The sequence below is a fragment of the Ursus americanus genome, chromosome 34, assembly GCF_024610735.1.
Source record: "Ursus americanus isolate L20-20 chromosome 34, mUrsAme1.1.p, whole genome shotgun sequence".
Classification (NCBI taxonomy): domain Eukaryota; kingdom Metazoa; phylum Chordata; class Mammalia; order Carnivora; family Ursidae; genus Ursus; species Ursus americanus.
In genome coordinates, this window is record NC_142160.1 from 11,829,557 (window position 1) to 11,848,176 (window position 18,620).

The following is an 18,620-nucleotide window of genomic DNA, read 5'->3' on the forward strand; positions in this document are numbered from 1 at the left end:
CAGAGTCCTGGGATCGAGCCCCACATCGGGCTCCTCTGCTAGGAGCCTGCTTCTTCCTCTCCCACTCCCTCTGCTTGTGTTCCCTCTCTCCCTGGCTGTCTCTCTCTTTGTCAAAATAGATAAATAAAATCTATAAATAAATAAATCTAAAATAAATAAATAAAAATTTTAAACTTAAAAATTTTTTATGGTCATGGCTTTTAACCTTTAGGGAGATTTTGGAGTCTGAGATTTTGAGAACAGTTTGCACTCTGGACCTTGCTATCCTAATAGGATGGTTTTTAGGATCAGATGAAATACCTAACGAGATAATAAATGTGAAGGGATAAAGAAACATTTATGCATATTGCTACGGCTGTTTTTAATATCAGTGAATAACCTTTTATAGATTTGCAAGTAAGTTAGTATTTTTGGTGGTAACTATGAATTTGGTTTGAAAGAAATGAAAAGTATTGTGGGTTAACTTGATATTTGGATGGATGGGGCCACATAATTGGCTTGCTTGAGATTTTAACTAAATTCCCCTCCTTCTGGTTCAATCTTACAGGCAACAGATATTAAAGAGACCTCTCAAAAATGCAAACAAAAGCAAGATATTATAGAAAGGAAAGATAAACAGGTAAGATTTTGTATTGAAATTTTTACTATGCTAATTTGACCTAACTTTTGTGTTCCGGTCGGGATTATGGGACAACTTTTTGTTTGGAAATTGTCTGAGGTCCTCCTCATTCTCTCCTTGATCTGTGAGCGATACTAAGGTCGGAAGTAGAGCAGCTGCACAGATGATGACGAAAAATTCTCGAAACTAGTCCTAGATAAGCACTGCGATCTTTGTAACTGAGTGGCTGTAGTTTAATGGGGTGATGGTAAAATTGGATTTCGTTATCTCAGCAGAAATTAAATTTCAAGAGATTTATTTTGTTGATGCTAAGAGTAAGACGTTAAAAAGCTGGTTACAAATTCTTTGTGCATGGGTGAGGCTTGATGGCAAAATCATTTTAAGATGGCTGTGCAAGAAAGGAGGTTAAGCGATCCCCAACAGTATGTGGGGTTTTGTTCTTCAGAACCATTAAGAAACTGGAGTTTGAATTACCTGTCTTGGGGATAGACGCATAACTTGAAACATTGCCGGTGGTTCAAGCATTATGTTAATCTTCCAGTTTTCAGCCGCACCCCTTTTTCTGTGCTTTTTCGTCAGAGCCCAGGCACCTCTCATTTAATTTCTCCAGAGAATAAACCTCAGATTTCCATGGCAGAGGCTAGGCCGTCAGTGCCGAGCGCTCGGGGTGTCTGGGTGGGTGGTGTACAGGACAGCAGGATAGGCAGTGTAGGGCAGGGTAGTCGTGTTGTATATGTTGTCTTTTACACTTGACATCTCGGAGTTCTCGAGAGGCTCTGGAATGGGTTTTTTTGTTTTGAAAGAGTCCTCCTTTCTTTGCCTTTTCTCTCACTGCCTTTCACACTGTGGCTTCTGTAATAAGGTACTGAATTAGCTGTCCCTCTGCTGTCTTTTCCTCTCTTGCTGTTGAGGTCTCCAGTTGCTGACGTCTCCTCCCTTGTTCCCTCTGTCCTTGTGGGAGTGAACCCTTTGTACTCCATTTCTAATATTTAGTTAGAGTTTAGGAGGGAAAAGGCATAAAGATTTCATCTTTAAAATGCTAAACAGGAATACCGGTTGATAGTTGTGTAATGTTGAATCATCTTTATGTTTGTGTCACAAATCGTACTTGATATTTTAATACATTGCTGGATTCAACTAGAAAAATCTTGTATTTACAGTTTTTTGCACCATGTGAGATTGGCCTAAAATTTTATCTTGTTTCATCCTTAACTGGTGTTTCAGTGGTATGGTGACTTTTTAAGTAGTTTAATACTCCTTGGACTAGTATTTTTTATTTTCGCTTTAGCATACTTACCAGGGCTTGTCACTTTCAGCCGTTATTTCACTTTTAACTTTTATTAACTTTTAATAATACATTTCAGGGCGTAAGTGTTTTTCTGATTACCACCTGGCTACACCTCTGTTTAAAACTTCATCTTTTCCATTTAACATTTTCATTCATTTAAGGTTGTACAGGAGTTCTTACTATTTTAATTTCTATGGATGTGGAATTTCAAAACCTGAATGTAGAGTTCTACTTCTGTTCCTTTATGGTTAATAAATGTAGACTTTATGACTTTATTTTAGATACTTTGAGATCTCTTTGGACATTTATATTTGGTTTTGTACATGTTCTGTATACAAAAAGAATGTGTATTCAGTCTATATATTTATATGCATGGTAAATATATATAATTACGCATATGCTAAAACAGGTTTACTATACTTACACAGGTGTTCTGCCTACTTTTTTACCTACCCAATTTATCCATTTTTAAAGTGAAATATCTTCTTCTGTGAGATTTATCTATTTTTCCTAATATATTAGATTTGCTTCCTGGATTTTGAAGCTCTGTTGTTTTGCTATTTCTGCATCATGTTTTATCTGCTGTGAGTAGTATGTACTGGGTCTTGTTCTGCAGTTTTTGTCACTGTGCTGTCGTGACACCTTGTCATGCAGGAAGGCAGTTTCACCAGGTCCCTTTATGGTGGTTTTCTACTCACTGTGCTTTTGGTTCGATTCTGCTGCCTGCTCCCCTTTCTCCTTTCTCTTTCCTGTTGCCGTTGATAAAGGTTTTCTTATTCCAATTTTTTCCCTGAAGTTACATATTCTAAGCCTATTCTGTGGACTACTCTTAAAGTTTAAATAACATATGTTTTTTTAAAAGCTAGCATTTTTATTTTTCCATTTAGTTCAGACACTTTCTCTTCCTCTCCTCCATATCTGTACCTTTAGAAATTTTACTTGTCATTTATTCACAATATTTTTTATGGTCTGTGCTTATTTAGACTTAATATGTTTTATTGGTTTATTTGATCATGTTACTTGGTTTATCATACTTCTGCCTCTTAGGGGGTAGACTTTTTTTTCTTGCTGCATATTTTCCATGGGTGTTTTAGAGATGATCTTTGGGTGATGAACCTTCTGAGTGCTTGTGTGTTGGAAAATATATTTTTTGCACTCATTCTGGAATATTAATATTGCTGAATTTTAAATTATAGTTTTTTTCTCAACACTTTGACAAATCCTCCCTCTGTCCCGTGAGGTCCAGTATTGTTCCTGAAAAGCAGCAGATATGAGAGCTAGGCAGAGACCGTGTTAGACCCTTGAAGAAAAAAGAAAGGCAATTGAATTTGATTCTAAATGCAGTGAGAAACAGAGGAGGCTTTCGAAGTTTTTAAGCTGGAGCAAAATAGTATTTCGTATGCTTTAAAAGCACTCGGCATTGCCTTATGGAGAGTGGACTGTATGGGACAAAGATAAAAGCAGAGAGTCCGTTACAAGGCTGCTCTTCGAAGTAGGCGAGGTGCGTGAGAACGCTGGCTTCTCATATGGTAGCAGTAGACAAGCAAATTTAGAAAATCGAACCACAAAATTTGCTCAGGGAGTGGATGGAACGATTGAATTGTGGAAGGATCAAGGATCCCATCTAACCTTTTGACTTCACAGTTGGACGGATAGTGGTACGTTTTACTGAAATGAGGATTGCTAGGAGAGGGGAAATGAAGAGTTCCAGTTGACTATATAAAATGTCATCCTTTTACTTTAAACCTGTATCTTCGAATCTAAAATGTGTTTCTTGTGGATCGTGGGTTTTTTTTTATTGAAGTAAATATTAACATACAAGGTTAGTTACAGGTGTACAGCATTGATTTAATAATTCTGTGCACTACTCATTGCTCACCATGGTAAGTGTAGTCACTGTGTATTATCATACGTGTTGTTCCAATATTATTGACTCTTTCCCTTACGGTGTACTTTTCATTTCCATGGTTTATTTTATAACTGAAAGTTTTTATCTCTTAATCCCCTTATTTCACCCATCTCCCCTCTGGCAACCACCAGTTTTTTGTATTTAAGAATCTGTACACACACACACACACGGACACCATTATATACATATACACGGACACACACCACATTTCGTTTATCCGTTCATTTACAGATGGACACTTAGGTTGCTTTAGTATTTTGCCTGTTGTAAATAATACTACAGTAAGCACAGGGTGAGTATATATTTTGAAACTGGTGTTTGTTTTCTTCAGGTAAATACCCAGTAGTGGAATTACTGGATCTTACGGTATTTCTATTTTTAAGTTTTTGAGGCACCTGTATACTGTTGTCCACAGTGGTTGCACCAATTTATATTCCCAACAACGGTGCACAGTGGTTCCTGTTTCTCTGCATCCTTGCCAACACTTGTTATTGTGTTTTTGATACCAGCCTTTGTGACTAGTGTAAAGTGATTGCTCATTGTGGTTTTGATTTTACATTTTCCTTATGATGAGTGATGTTGAGTATCTTTTTTTTTTTTAAGATTTTATTTATTTTATTAGAGCAGAGGGGGAGGCAGAGGGAGAGGGAGAGAATCTCCAGCAGACTCAGTGCTGAGCACGGAGCCCGATGTGGGGCTCAATCTCACGACCCTGAGTTGGTGACCTGAGCTGAAATCAGGAGTTGGACCCTTAACTGAGCCATCCAGGCACACAAAGCGTCTTTATGTACCTGTTGGCCATCTGTATGTCTACCTTGGAAAAATGTCTGTTCATATTTTCTGCCCATGTTTTAATTAAGTTGAGTTTTTTTGTTTGGGGTTTCTTTGTTTTTGTTTTTGGTGTTGAGTTGTGTAAGATCTTTATGTATTTGCATATTAACATCTTATGGGATGTATTGTTTGCGAATGTCTTCTCCTATTCACTAGGTTACATTTTTGTTTGTTGATGGCTTCCTTCACTGTGCAAAAGCTTTTTATTTTGGTGTACCAGTAGTTGTATTTGGTACACCAGTAGTCCCAATAGTCTATTTTTTGCTTTTTTTTTTTCCTTGCCTGAGGAGACATAGCCATAAATATGTTGCTAAGAGCACTGTCAAAGAGATTACTGCCTATGTTATCTTGTAGGAGTTATATGGTATTAAGGTCTCACATTTAGGTCTTTAATCCATTTTTAGTTTATTTTTGTGCATGGTATAAGAAAGTGGTCCAGTTTCATTCTTTTGCATGTAACTATCAAGTTTTTCAGCATTGATTGAAAAGATTGTTTTTTCCTTTTGTAAATTACTGTCTCCTTTGTTGTAGATTGACTGTAAAGGTGTGGGTTTATTTTCAGGCTCTCTATACTGTTCCATTGATTTATGTGCCTGTTTTTCAACTGGTACCATATTGTTTTGATTATTAGCTTTGGAGTATATCCTGAAATTGGGATTGAGATACCTCCAGGTTTGTTTCTCAAAATTTCTTTGGCTATTCAACATCTTTTGTGTTTCCATACAAATTTAAGGATTATTTGTTATAGTTCTGTGAAAAAATGCCCTTGCTATTTTGGTAAGGATTGCATTGAATCTGTAGGTTGTTTGGGATAGTTTAAACATTTTAATGGTATTAATTCTTCCATGAGTGTGGTATATCTTCCCATTTGTTTGTATCACTTGGTTTCTTCCATTGGCGCCTTGTAGTTTTCAGAGTGTAAGGCTTTTACCTCCTTGGTTAAGTTTATTCCTAGGTATTTTATATTTTTGGGGTGCAGTAATAGATGGGATTGTTAATTTCTCTTTTTGCTACCTTATTAGTGTGTAGAAATGCAACAGATTTCTTTACATTAATTTTGTATCCTGCAACTTTACTGAATTCACTTATCAGTTCTAACAGTTTCTTGGTGGAGACTTTAGGGCTTCTTATGTATAGTATACCATCTGCAAATAGTGACAGTTTTATCACTTTTACCAGTTTGGATGTCTTTTATTTATTTTTCTTGTCTGATTGCTGCAGCTAAGACTTCCAGTATTATGTTGAATAAAAGTGATGGTAGTGGATGTTCTTTTCTTGTTCTTAATCCTAGAGGAAAAGCTTTCAGTTTTTCATCGAGTATGATGTTAGATGTGGGCTTTTCATATATAGCCTTTATTATGTTGAGGTATGTTTGTCTCTAAACATGAGTGGATGTTGTGTTTTGTCAGATGTTTTTTCTGCATGTGTTGAAATGGTGATATGATTTTTATCCTTCCTCTCATTAATATGATGTATCACATTGATTTGTGACTATTGAACCACCTTTGCATCCCTGGAATAAGTTGCACTTGGTCATGGTGAATGATCCTTTTAATGTACTTTTGAATTTGGATTGTTAATACTTTGCTGAGGATTTTGCATCTATATTCATCAGATACTGGCCTGTAGTTTTTTTTTGTTTGTTTGTTGGTAGTCTTTTTGTCTGGTTTTGGTATTCCTGTAATGCTAGTCTTGTAGGATGAATTTGGAAGTTTTCTTTTCCAGTTTTTGGAATAGTTTGAGAAGAATATATACTACCTTTTCTTTAAATGTTTGGTGCGGTTCACCTGTGAAACCATCTTGTCCTGGACTTGTTTGCTGGGAGATTTTTGAGTAGTGACTCAATGTCATTACTAGTATTTGGTCTGTTTAAATTTTTTGTTTCTTCCTTATTTAGTTTTGGGAGATTTTATGTTTCTAGGGATTTATCCATTTCTTCTAGATTGTCCAATTTGTTGGCCTATAATTTTTCATAATATTTTCTTATTCTTTTTATTTCTGTAGCGTCACTTATTTTTTCCTTCATTTCAGATTGTATTTATTTGAGTCCTCTTCCTTTTTTTTTTTTTTTTTTTCCCCTTGATGAGTCTGGCTAAAGGTTTATCAATTTTGTTTATCTTTTCAAAGAACCAGCTCTTGGTTTCTTTTTTCTTTTAGTCTATATTTCATTTTTTGATGCCTTAATCTTTGTTATTTCCTTCCTTAAGCTAGCTTTAGGCTTGCTTTGCTCTTTTTCTAGATCCTATGAGTGTAAGGTTAGATTGTTTGAGATTTTCCTTGTGGAGATAGGCCAGTATTGCTATAAAATTCCCTCTTAGAACTGCTTTTACTGTGTCCCAAAGATTTCGGCTCATTGTGTTTAATTTTCATTTGTCTCCATGTATTTTTTTTAATCTTCTTTAATGTCTTATTTAACCCATTCATTGTTAAATAGCATTTTGTTTAGCCTCCATGTGTTCATGTTCTTTCCAGATTTGTCTTGTAATTGATTTCTAGTTTTATATTGTTGTGGTCAGAAAAGGTGCTTGGTATGATTTCAGTCTTCTTAAATTTGTTGAGACATGTTTTGTGACCTAACATGATCTATTCTGGAGAATGTTCCATGTGCACTTGAAAAGAATGTGTTTTCTGTTTTGGGATATAATGTTTTGTGTATATTTGTTAGATCCATCTAATCTAAATGATCAAAGTAACTGTTTCCTTGTTGATTTTTGGGGGGTGGGTGTCTGGATGATCTGTCATTGATATAAGTGGGATGTTAAAGGCCTCTGTTATTGTCTTTCAATTTCTTACTTTGGTAATATTTACTTTATGTAATAATTGAGGTGTTCCGATGTTGGGTGCATACATACTTACAATTGTTATGTCTTGTTGGACCGATCGCTTTATCATTATGTAGTGCTCTCTGTCTCTTGCTTCAGTCTGTTTTATTGTCTATTTTGTCTTATATACTTTGCTACTCTTTTTTTTTTCTTCATGCTTCATTTGCATGGGTATCTTTTTCCATCCCTTCGCTTAAGTCTACGTGTCTTGAGGTCCCAGGTAAGTCTCATGAATGCAGCATGTATATGAGTCTTGGTGGTGGTAGTTTTTTGGGGTTTTTTTTGTTTTTTAAATCCATTTAGTCATTCTATGTCTTTTGATTGGAGCGTTTAATCTATTTACATTTGAAGTTATTACTGATAGGTATGTACTTTTTGCCATTTTGTTTGTTTTCTGCTTCTTTTTGTAGCTCCTCTGTTCATTTCTTCTCTTGCTCTCTTACCCTATGGTTGAAAGCTTTCTTTAGTGTTATGCCTGTATGCCTTTCTGGGTTATTGTGTGTATCTATTTTAGGTTTTTGATTTGTGGTTACCACTGGGCTCATATATAACATCTTGTATCTGTAGCAGTCTATATTAAGGTGATCGTTGCTTAAGTTTGAACACATTTCTAAAATCAGTGCGTTTTTACTTCCCCTCCACATTTTATGTATATGACGTCATGCTTTACATCTTTTTATTTTGTGTATCCCTAAGTTTTGTAGGTGTAATTGATTTTAGTACTTCTGTGTTTTAAAACCTGGCTTTATAAGTGACTGATCTGCTACCTTTAGTATATGTTTGCTTTTACCTATGAGACTTTTTTCCTTTAATAATTTTCTTCGAATTATGGCTTTGTCCTTGCACTTAAAGAGCATCCTTAAATTTAACAATGAACTCACTTAACTTGTTTGGGAAGCTCTTTCCTTCTAGTCTAAGTGATAACCTTGCCGGGCAGAGTATTCTTGGTTGTAGGTCTTGTCTTTTCAGCTCTTCGACTATATCAGTGACTCTTTCTTTTAGCCTGCAAAGTTTCTGCTGAAAAATCAGCTGGTAGCCTTATGGGGTTTCACTAGTGTGTAACTTTTCTTGTTCCTTTAAAAATTCTCCTCATAAAAATTAATTATTATGTATCTTGGTGTGGTCCTCCTTGGGTTCATCTTGTTTCCTTCCCCAGCTTAGGAAATTTTTCAGCTAGTGTTTTTTAAAATAAGTTTTCTGCTCCTTCTCTCTCGCTCCTTTCTGTGACCCCTATGCTTTTTAAAATAAGTTTTCTGCCCCTTCTCTCTCGCTCCTTTCTGTGACCCCTATACTGTGAATGTTACTATGCTCGATGATGCTGCTGCGTTCCCTTATTCTCATGTTTTAGTATTTTCTGATATTCAGCTTGACTGCTTTCCCTTACCTTGTCCCCAGATCACTGATATATTCTTCTGTGTCTTCTACTCTGCTGTTGATGCCCTTAGTATATTTTTCATTTCCATTATTAAATTGTTCTGCTCTGATTCTATCTTATATTTTGATCTTTATTGATGTTCTCATTGAGATCATCTACTCTTTTCTGAAGTCCCAATTTCTGTGATCATTATTTTGAACTCTTTATTAGGTAAATTGCTTATCTCCATTTCACTTAGCTCTTTTACTGTGGTTTTTGTCTTATTCTTTTATTTGGGACATATTACTGTCTCTCTTTGCCTGTCTGTGTTTGTTGCTGTAGGTAACTATGTCTCCTAGTTGTGAAAGTTGTGGCATCGTGTAGAACAGGTCCTGTGGTGCCCTGTAGCGCTTGCCCTCCCTGGTCTCCGGAGGTGCCCTGTGTGTGGGCTGCATATACCCTGCTCTTGTGGCTGAGCCACTGTTGCCTTCAGCCTAGCCGACTGTCATGACCCAAATTATGTGCTGGGGGAGCACTAGGCAGGGTTTGGTCTCTGTGCTGTTGAGAGGCCTGTCAGAGGTTGCCTCTGGCTTGTTGGTGGGCAGGGCTGGCCATCAGCCCAGGATTCTCCAGTTAGCCTCCCTGCTGTAGCTGCAGGAGCGTCAAAGGGCACAGCTTGCTCCCTGCATGGCCAGCTAAGACTCTGGACTGCTGGAACAGCAGGCGTGCCAGTGTGTGGGGTTATCTCCCCCCTCCCCAGGGCAGGAGTCACTTTGGAGTGGCACCAGGACCTGCTGGGGCTGCCTCCAGGGTGTGGTGAGGCAGGAGCAGTGGTTTGGATGGGTAAGTTCTCAGGGGAATGCGTGGGTGGAGCGCATAATGCTAGCAACATAGCTGGGGAGAGCGTGGCTTCTGCAAGTGTCCGGCTGTTTCAGCTGGTGGAGTAGAGGAGAAGTGGCATCTGCCAGCACTTTTGTTCCCGGAGAAATCTCCTGAAGATTCCTGTCCCTTCACACATTCTAAGATCAGTCAATAAATCCCCTTCACTTGTACCCCCGGTGCTTTTCAGACTTCTCCTTTTCTGCTGTGTTTTGCACAGAGTTACATGTTTCGCTGACTCTTTAAGGGCAGCAGGTGAGTTTCCTGTTGCCCTCTGGCTCTTTCAGATTTAAGTCCCACTGGTTTTTCAAGCCCCGCGTTACAGGGATTCGTCTTCCCAGTGCAGGCCCCTGCTGCCAGGGTTGCCTGGTGTGGGGTCTGATCCTCTCACTTCTCCGTGCCTGTAGTGTCCTTCCCGTTGTGGTTATTACCTCCAGGCTTTACTTTCCAGTAGTGTCTGTCCTTCTATCCTTTTCCATGTGGCTTCCTTTTTTTTTTTTTTTTTTAATTTTTTATTATGTTAGTCACCATACAGTACATCCCCGGTTTCCGATGTAAAGTTCGATGATTCATTAGTTGTGTATAACACCCAGTGCACCGTGCAGTACGTGCCCTCCTTACTACCCATCACCGGTCTATCCCATTCCCCCCGCCTCTCCCCTCTGAGGCCCTCAGTTTGTTTCTCATAGTCTCTCATGTTTCATTCCCCCTTCTGATTATCCCCCCTTTCTTTATCCCTTTCTTCCCCTACCGATCATCCTAGTTCTTATGTTCCATAGATGAGAGAAATCATATGATATTTGTCTTTCTCTGCTTGACTTACTTCACTTAGCATTATCTCCTCCAGGGCTGTCCATGTTGCAGCGAATGTTGAGAATTTGTTCTTTCTTTTAAACTTTTTTTTTTTTAAAGATTTTATTTATTTATTCGACAGAGATAGAGACAGGCAGCGAGAGAGGGAACACAAGCAGGGGGAGTGGGAGAGGAAGAAGCAGGCTCCCAGCGGAGGAGCGTGACGTGGGGCTCGATCCCACAACACCGGGATCACTCCCTGAGCCAAAGGCAGACGCCCAACCGCTGTGCCACCCAGGCGCCCCGAGAAGTCGTTCTTTCTGATAGCTGAGTAATATTCCATTGTATATATGGACCACATCTTCTTAATCCAGTCGTCTGTTGAAGGGCATCTCAGTTCCTTCCACGATTTAGCTATTGTGGACAATGCTGCTATGAACATTGGGGTGCATATGGCCCTTCTCTTCACTACGTCTGTATCTTTGGGGTAAACACCCAGTAGCGCAATGGCTGGGTCATAGGGTAGCTCAATTTTTAACTTTTTAAGGGACCTCCACACTGTTTTCCAGAGTGGCTGTACCAACTTGCATTCCCACCAACAATGTAGGAGGGATCCCCTTTCTCCACATCCTCTCCAGCAATTGTTGTTTCTTGCCTTGTCAATTTTTGCCATTCTAACTGGCGTAAGGTGGTATCTCAGTGTGGTTTTGATTTGAATTTCCTTGATGGCTAATGATGTTGAACATTTTTTCATGTGTCTGTTACGTGTGGCTTCCTTTCTACAGTTAGTTGACTGTGAGGGTCTGTTCTGCCAGTCTTTAGATTGTTTTCCTGGTTAGTTGTACAGTTGTAGCTGTCATCTGGTTGTGTGCATGGGAGGAGATGAGCTCAAGGTCCTCCTACTTGGCCATCTTCTATATCCGTTTTGCCTCCCCCTGCCTTTAAATTGGAATGTTTAATTCATTTACGTTTGATGTGATTCCTGACAAAGGTAGCATTTACGTGAGCCATTTTGCTGATTTGTTTGTACTGTGTCTTAGGACTTTTTTGTTCCTCTTTGTTAAATATTTTCTGTTGTACCATTTTAATTCCCTTGTTTCTTTTTTTTTTTTTTTAATAATGATTTTTTATTATATTATGTTAGTCACCATACAGTACATCCCCGGTTTTCGATGTAAGGCTCGATGATTCATTAGTTGTGTATAACACCCAGTGCACCGTGCAGTACGTGCCCTCCTTACTACCCATCACCAGCCTATCCCATTCCCCCACCCCCCTCCCCTCTGTAGCCCTCAGTTTGTTTCTCATAGTCCATAGTCTCTCATGTTTCATTCCCCCTTCTGATTACCCCCCCTTTCTTTATCCCTTTCTTCCCCTACTGATCATTCTAGTTCTTATGTTCCATAGATGAGAGAAATCATATGATAGTTGTCTTTCTCTGCTTGACTTATTTCACTAAGCATTATCTCCTCCAGTGCCGTCCATGTTGTAGCAAATGTTGAGAACTCATTCTTTCTGGTTGCTGAGTAATATTCCATTGTATATATGGACCACAACTTCTTAATCCAGTCATCTGTTGCAGGGCATCTCGGCTCCTTCCACGATTTAGCTATTGTGGACATTGCTGCTATGAACATTGGGGTGCATATGGCCCTTCTCTTCACTACGTCTGTATCTTTGGGGTAAACACCCAGTAGTGCAATGGCTGGATCATAGGGTAGCTCAATTTTTAACTTTTTAAGGGACCTCCACACTGTTTTCCAGAGTGGCTGTACCAACTTGCATTCCCACCAACAATGTAGGAGGGATGCCCTTTCTCCACATCCTCTCCAACAATTGTTGTTTCTTGCCTTGTCTATCTTGTTTCTTACACCATGTATTTTTTTTAGCTATTTTCTTAGTGGCTGCCTTTAGAATAACAGTATCTTGACTTATTTAACAATCTGGTTCATATACCAACTTAATTTCAGTAGTATGCAAAACTTTGCCCCTATATAGTTCCATTCTCTTGTCCCTCCTTTGTACTGTTACTGTCCTACAAATTGTATTTTAATTATTATAAGCCTATTAGCACAGCTTTTGTAATTATTTCTTCATGTAGTTCTGTTTTTGTAATAATAATATTTGATTCTCTGATACCAGGTGTCTTACAATTCAATTCAATTCTGATACTAACTGCTTGGAATTAGAGCAGACTCTACAAGTTAAGGGCTTGGTCCCATAGGACAGCCCTTGCTTCATACATAAGTCTCAAGTACCCAGGACCAGGCTACCTGCACTTCTTGGCTACAAGAATTTGGCTACAAATTCAGGGGTTCCCACCGCCCCTCTCAGGTTTGGTAATTGCTACGTCGACTCCTAGAACTCAGGAAAATGTCATACTTAACAATGGCCAGTTTATCATAAAGGATGCAGCTCAGTAACACCAAATGGAAGAGATGCATAAGACAAGGTGTAGAGCATAGCGTTCGGCGCTTTCGTTCCCTCTTCTGGTGCAGCACCTTCCCAGAATATTGACCTCTGCAGCAAGCCGAAGCTCCAGAACCTTACCATTGAAAATTTTTTTTTTTATTAAAGTTTGATTACGTAGGCATGATTGATTAAATTTTTTGGCCATTGGTAAATGGACTCCATATCCAGTTCTTTCCCCCTCTCTGAGGTCAGGGAGTGGGGATAAACGTTCCAGCCCTCTAATCCATGTGGTTGATTCTTCTGGCAACCAGTCTCCATTTTGTAGCTCTCTAGGGAGCCCTTCCAAGAGTCATCTTATTAGCATAAAATCAGGCACAGTCAAAAGTGCTTGGGTGCTTGGTATGAATAACCGAAGATGCTCCTGTCACTCAGGAAATTCCAGGGGTTTTAAGAACTCCAAGCCAAGGACTAGGGTCTAAGAAAAGAAAGATTTTTTATTAATACCACAATGATTGTCTTTTAAGTCAGATAAGAGAAAAAATGTTAAAAACAACAGGTACATTTTTACTATTTTTTTGTATTAACTGTGTAGTAACCTTTACTGGTTCTCTTTATTTCTTTGTATAGATTCAAGTTATTGTCTAGTGTCCTTTCATTTTGTCATGAAAGACTTCAGGATTTCTTGTAGTTTACATCTGCTAATGACGAATTCTCTCTGTTCTTGTTTATCTGGCAATGTCTTAAGTTATCCTTTGTTTTTGAAGGATAGTTTTACTGGATAGAGAATTCTTGTTCTTTCTTTCCCAGCACTTTGAATATGACATTCCACTGCTTTCTAGCTCCCTGGTTTCCGATGAGGAGTCAGCTTTTAATCTTATAGGGGGTCCCTTTTACATGATGAGTTACTTTTTTCTTGTTTTCAACGTCTTTTCAACAGTTAAGGATGATGTTTTTCAATGTGACTGTCCTTAAGTTTATCCTACAGGGCAGTTAGGTTGCTTCTGAGGCGTGCAGATCAATATTTTAGATCCAAGCTGGGAAGTTTGGGGTTACTGATTTCCTCAGATAGCCCTCCTGCTGCTTTCCCTGTTCTTCTGGGACTCTTCTGCATGGTTTGATGTACAGTGGTTTGCTTTGACACACTTTTTTGTCTTTTCATCAGACTGGATAATCTCAAGTGACTGATCTATAAGTTTCCTTTGTTTTGCCTGTTCAAATCTCTTTGGCCTCACTAGTAAATCTTTTATTTATTATTTTACTTTTCAACTCCACAATTTCTAGTTGGCTCTTTTTTATACTTTTTTTCTCTGTCGATACTCTCTGTTCAATGAGACATTGTTCTCTTCCTTTCCTTTAGTTCTTTAGACGTGGTTTTCTTTAGTTGATTGAACATTTTTAAAATAGCTGTTTTAAAGTCTTTACTTTATATGCTATTTCTGGGCTTCCTCAGGGATATTTTCTTTTGACTTGCTTTTTTGACCCATACTTTGTTTTTGTTGAAAGTGTTGTAATTTTTATTGAAACTGGCCGTTTAAGTAGCATGATGTGGCAGCTTTGAAATCAGTTGTCCTTCCCTCCCCAGGCTTGTTGTTGCTGTTTAGTTACTTTCCTAACTAATTCTTTGAAATTTGTATTTTTTGTTGTGTCTGATGAAGTTTCTTGCTGAGTTAGCGTATTGGTCAGATATTTCTTAAATGACTGCAACCAGGATGTCTCTCTTTCTTTGTTGAGGGTCTCTTCATGCATGTTGGGTCACACCTTCGGCACACAGCAGGGTAGTGTTTTTACTGCATACCAAGATTCAGGAAGTGCTCTCTGAATTGTTGCAAGCTTTGGTTAATATCCAGTGCTAGTTTACAGCTCTGGATATCACTTCCTATTTGCGCATAGCCTCAAGGTGAAACATTCTTTGTGTACACAGAGCCTCTGTGAGAGCTTAGGGCCTCTTCCAGTCCTGAGCATGTGTGGAGTCCTAAGCATGCACACTGTCCACTCGTACAGGTAGCCCTGTAGATTCCCCAGGAGGTTCACAGGTCTCCTACGGGTGTCTCATTCTCCAGCTTTTTAAGTTTTTTTGGTTAGCTTATTGTTTGCCACAACTGTTATTCCTCGTGAAACAGCTGTGGTATTAAACACTTGACACTGATTGTTCTTAACAGATGCGTTCAGGGTAAAGGCTGAAAGCTGTGGAGTCATGTCAAATAAAGATAGGCCTTGTAGTAAGGTTTTCCAGGAAGTGCAGATAGATCAGATAATGGTAGTTCTCTGCGAATGAGAAGTTGAAACCTTTTTAACCTTGTTCTGACCTCTCCAGTGGTCATTATGTTGCTGATTTCACTGGGATTGTAGGCTGTTGATTTTCAAGGCTGCCATGGAACTGGGGAAGGGAATGGGGCGTGTTCAGAATTCCACAGGGCTTGCTGTTTTTACCAAGATTCAGGCATTTTTCTTGAATAAATAGTCTCCAGGTAATTATAAGCCTTGATTAAATTCCAGAGTTCCGAAAAAGTTTATTTTGACAATTTTTGTCAGTGTTTTCGTTGCTTTTATGGAGGAGAGAGTTTTCATAGTTTGATTTTGCCATTCCTGATGACATCCAAATCTTTTCTATATCTACAGAAAAATGTTGCTGGGATTTTAATAGGAATTGCATTAAACGTGTATATCAGTTTGGGGAGAATTGAAATCTTTACTGTGTTGAGTCTTCCAATCTTTGAACACGGTATGTCTTCATTTAGATATTTGATTTCTTCGGTGAGCGTTTTGTAGTTTTCAGTGTACATGTCCTCTGTGTTTTGTGAGGTTACACCTAAGTATTTCTTTTTGTCTCCCTCTCTCTTTTTAAGAAATAGAGACCTTGGAATTTTCTGCATAGGTAAGCATGGCATTTACAAATGGGGATATTTTGTCTTTTCTGATTTGTATGCCTTATCTTTCTTTTCTTGCGTTACTGCACTGGCTAGAACTTCAGCGCTGTGTTGAATAAGAATGGCAAGAATGGACATTCTTATCTTGTTCCTGATCCTAGAAGGAAAGCAACTGTTTTTTTTACCATGAAGTATATTATTAGCTGTAGGTTTTGTATGGATTTTTTTTTTTAATCAAGTTTGGGAAGTTTCACTCTAGTCCCATGTTTTTGAGAGTATCATTGATTGCTGGATTTAGTTGTGGTTTTGTTTTTTTTTTTTTTGCATCTATCGATTGATAGTGTCCATGTTTATCTTTAGCTTAGTAATATGATGCATTACCTCGATTTTTTTTCCCTTATCAAATAACCTCACATCCCTGAAAATCCTTTTTGGTTGTGGTATATAAATATACTTTTATATATTGTTGAATTGTATTGACTAATTAAGGATTTTTGTGTCTGTGTTTGTGAGGGATATTCTGTAGTTTTGTTTTTGTACTGTCTGCTTTTGGTGTCAAGAATACCAACTGTCTTTATCAGATGAATTGGGAAGTGTTCTCTCCTCTTCAGCTTTTTTTTGGAAAGAGATTGTGTAGAATTGGTGTTAATTTTTCTTTAAACATTCTGAATAATTCTTAATGACACTATCTGGGTTTTTGAGATTTCTTTTTTGGGGAGTTTTAAAATTATGAATTTTAATAACTATTCAAATAATCTATTTCATATGTAATGAGTTGTGGTAGCTAATGTTTTTTGAGGAATTGGTCCATCATGTCTAAGTTGTCAAATTGTGTGCATAAAGTTTCTTACTGTCCTTTTGATGTTTGTAGTGATACAATGATACCCCTCTTTCATGCTTGATATTGGTAATTTCTGTTTTCTCTTTTATGGGTGGAGGGCAACCTTTCTAGAGGTTAATTTTATTGCTTTTTTCAAAGAACCAGCTGTTTGTTTCATAGACTTTGTCTTTCCCTTTTCAGTTTTATTGATGTCTGTTCCTATCTTTATTATTTCCTTTTTTCTGCTTGATGTGGGTTTATTTTGCTCTTTTTCTGGGCTCTTGAGCTTAAATTTCAGATTATTGATTTGAGACTTTTCCTCTTCTGTATGTACTTACTGCTGTAAACTTTCTTCTCATCACTGCTTTGGCTGTGTCCACAAATTTTGATATGTTGTATTTTTATTTTTGTTAAACTTGAGACCACAGTTTATCTTCTCGCCTATTGATGGACATAAGGTTATTTCTAGTTTGGGGCTATTAACCAGTAAACTGCCATGAGTATTCTTGTACAAATATGTGCTTTTATTTTTCTTTGATCATTTCCTAGGAGTAGAATATCATATGTATACAATTCACTTTTGAAGGAATTGACAAACTGTTTTCCAAAAATGATTAATAATTTATTGTAGTTGTAATTGATAAAAGTTGACCTTTGATGGCTTGGAATTTTTTTTAGAATGGTCCTTCACCATAAGTAACTGGAGAAACACTGCTTGGAGTAGCCTTGGTTAGATTTAGGTAGCTCCAAGGACTCTCCTTACAATGTACAAGATAAAATGGAGTGAGTACAGTTGGAGATAGGGTGATGGGTTTTAAAGCAGAATAGTACTCTGATCATAGTACTGATTTTAACTATGCTATTAATGAAGTGTGAGACAAAGTCATGAGCTGAGTGACTGTAGGGCCTGCAGCAATAAAGGATTGAGAAAGGAGGAGGCCAAGGTATGGAACTCCTTTTAGAATGAGCACATACACTTATTAGAGAAATGTAATAGGTTTGTCTGGTAGTTTTGAGTTCCTATTTAAGTTTTGTGGCCATGAATTCAAAGTGGGATGCGTTTTTGGAGAGTTTCTTCAATTAGTTCAGCTGCTTGGATACAGACACATAGAAGGTAGATAGGTTTAACAGAGACTGTGCCTTTTTTCCTGGCTGATGTGACATAGGTGGAGGGTCAAGAGTCTTTGCGAGGGAGTGGTTCTCATGCTGGGTTGGAGAACCCCAGCAGGTGAAAAAGAAAAAGAAATGAAGGGGATGATGGATTGTGAAAAGATAGTAGGGTCATTGCTATTACAGGACCCTATGGAATCAAATACCACAGTAAGTAAAATGGAAGTAAAGGGGACTGGAAGAATAGGATTGTAGAAATGGTTTTCAGATATACGATTTTTGGTGCTTTACGTGATCTGAAGTATAACCGTAGGAGAAGGTAGCTGAGGAGGGGTTTAAGAAAAGATGGTTGAAGTTGAAGTCCAGGAACACAGAGTGAGATCATGGGACTTCAACATATGGAGAGGAAAGCAATGAGTGGCATGCTAAAATCATCAACGAATGGAGTGAGGAAGGAGATTGAGGGAGGTAGTTAACACAGCAACAGAGAAAATGAGTGGTAAAGCCTGATACCACGGTCTTCAAGGGAAATTAAGTGGAGCTTTGTTAATGGAGGGGAAATAGTACAGTTTGGATTAATGAGGATTAACACCCTCCCCACCTCTGAGTTCTGAAGCTATCTGAAGGATGGTGGCAGGTCACCTTAGGATTCTAGGGAGATGTGTCTTTGAAGAATAGCCCAGTGTCACGTAGAACAAGAGAGAACATTCGTGGAAATTGAAGATGATGGGTGATCTAGGAGTTGGGACCTTTGGTGTCTGAGCTAAAACCGGAGTATGATGGGATTAGTCCTGGAAGTCTCTTGGATGAGAGCTGCACGTGAATGAGAGTTCAGAAAACTTACCTGAAAAAGGTAAGGGACCACTGGGCTGCTTCCCAGTTTTCCTAGTCAGACAGATCTTATAGTCCTACAGATT

General features: G+C 38.3%; 1 protein-coding gene across 2 annotated transcripts in view; it reads left to right on the top strand.

The window, feature by feature from the left end:
- SMC5 (structural maintenance of chromosomes 5) overlaps window positions 1-18,620 on the top strand; it is a 90,125-nt gene that overhangs the window by 25,344 nt on the left and 46,161 nt on the right. For both annotated transcript variants that reach the window (XM_045772533.2, XM_045772534.2), the window contains exon 8: window positions 548-619. In XM_045772533.2, coding sequence (XP_045628489.1) covers window positions 548-619 — 72 coding nt within the window. The remainder of the gene's footprint in view (window positions 1-547; window positions 620-18,620) is intronic.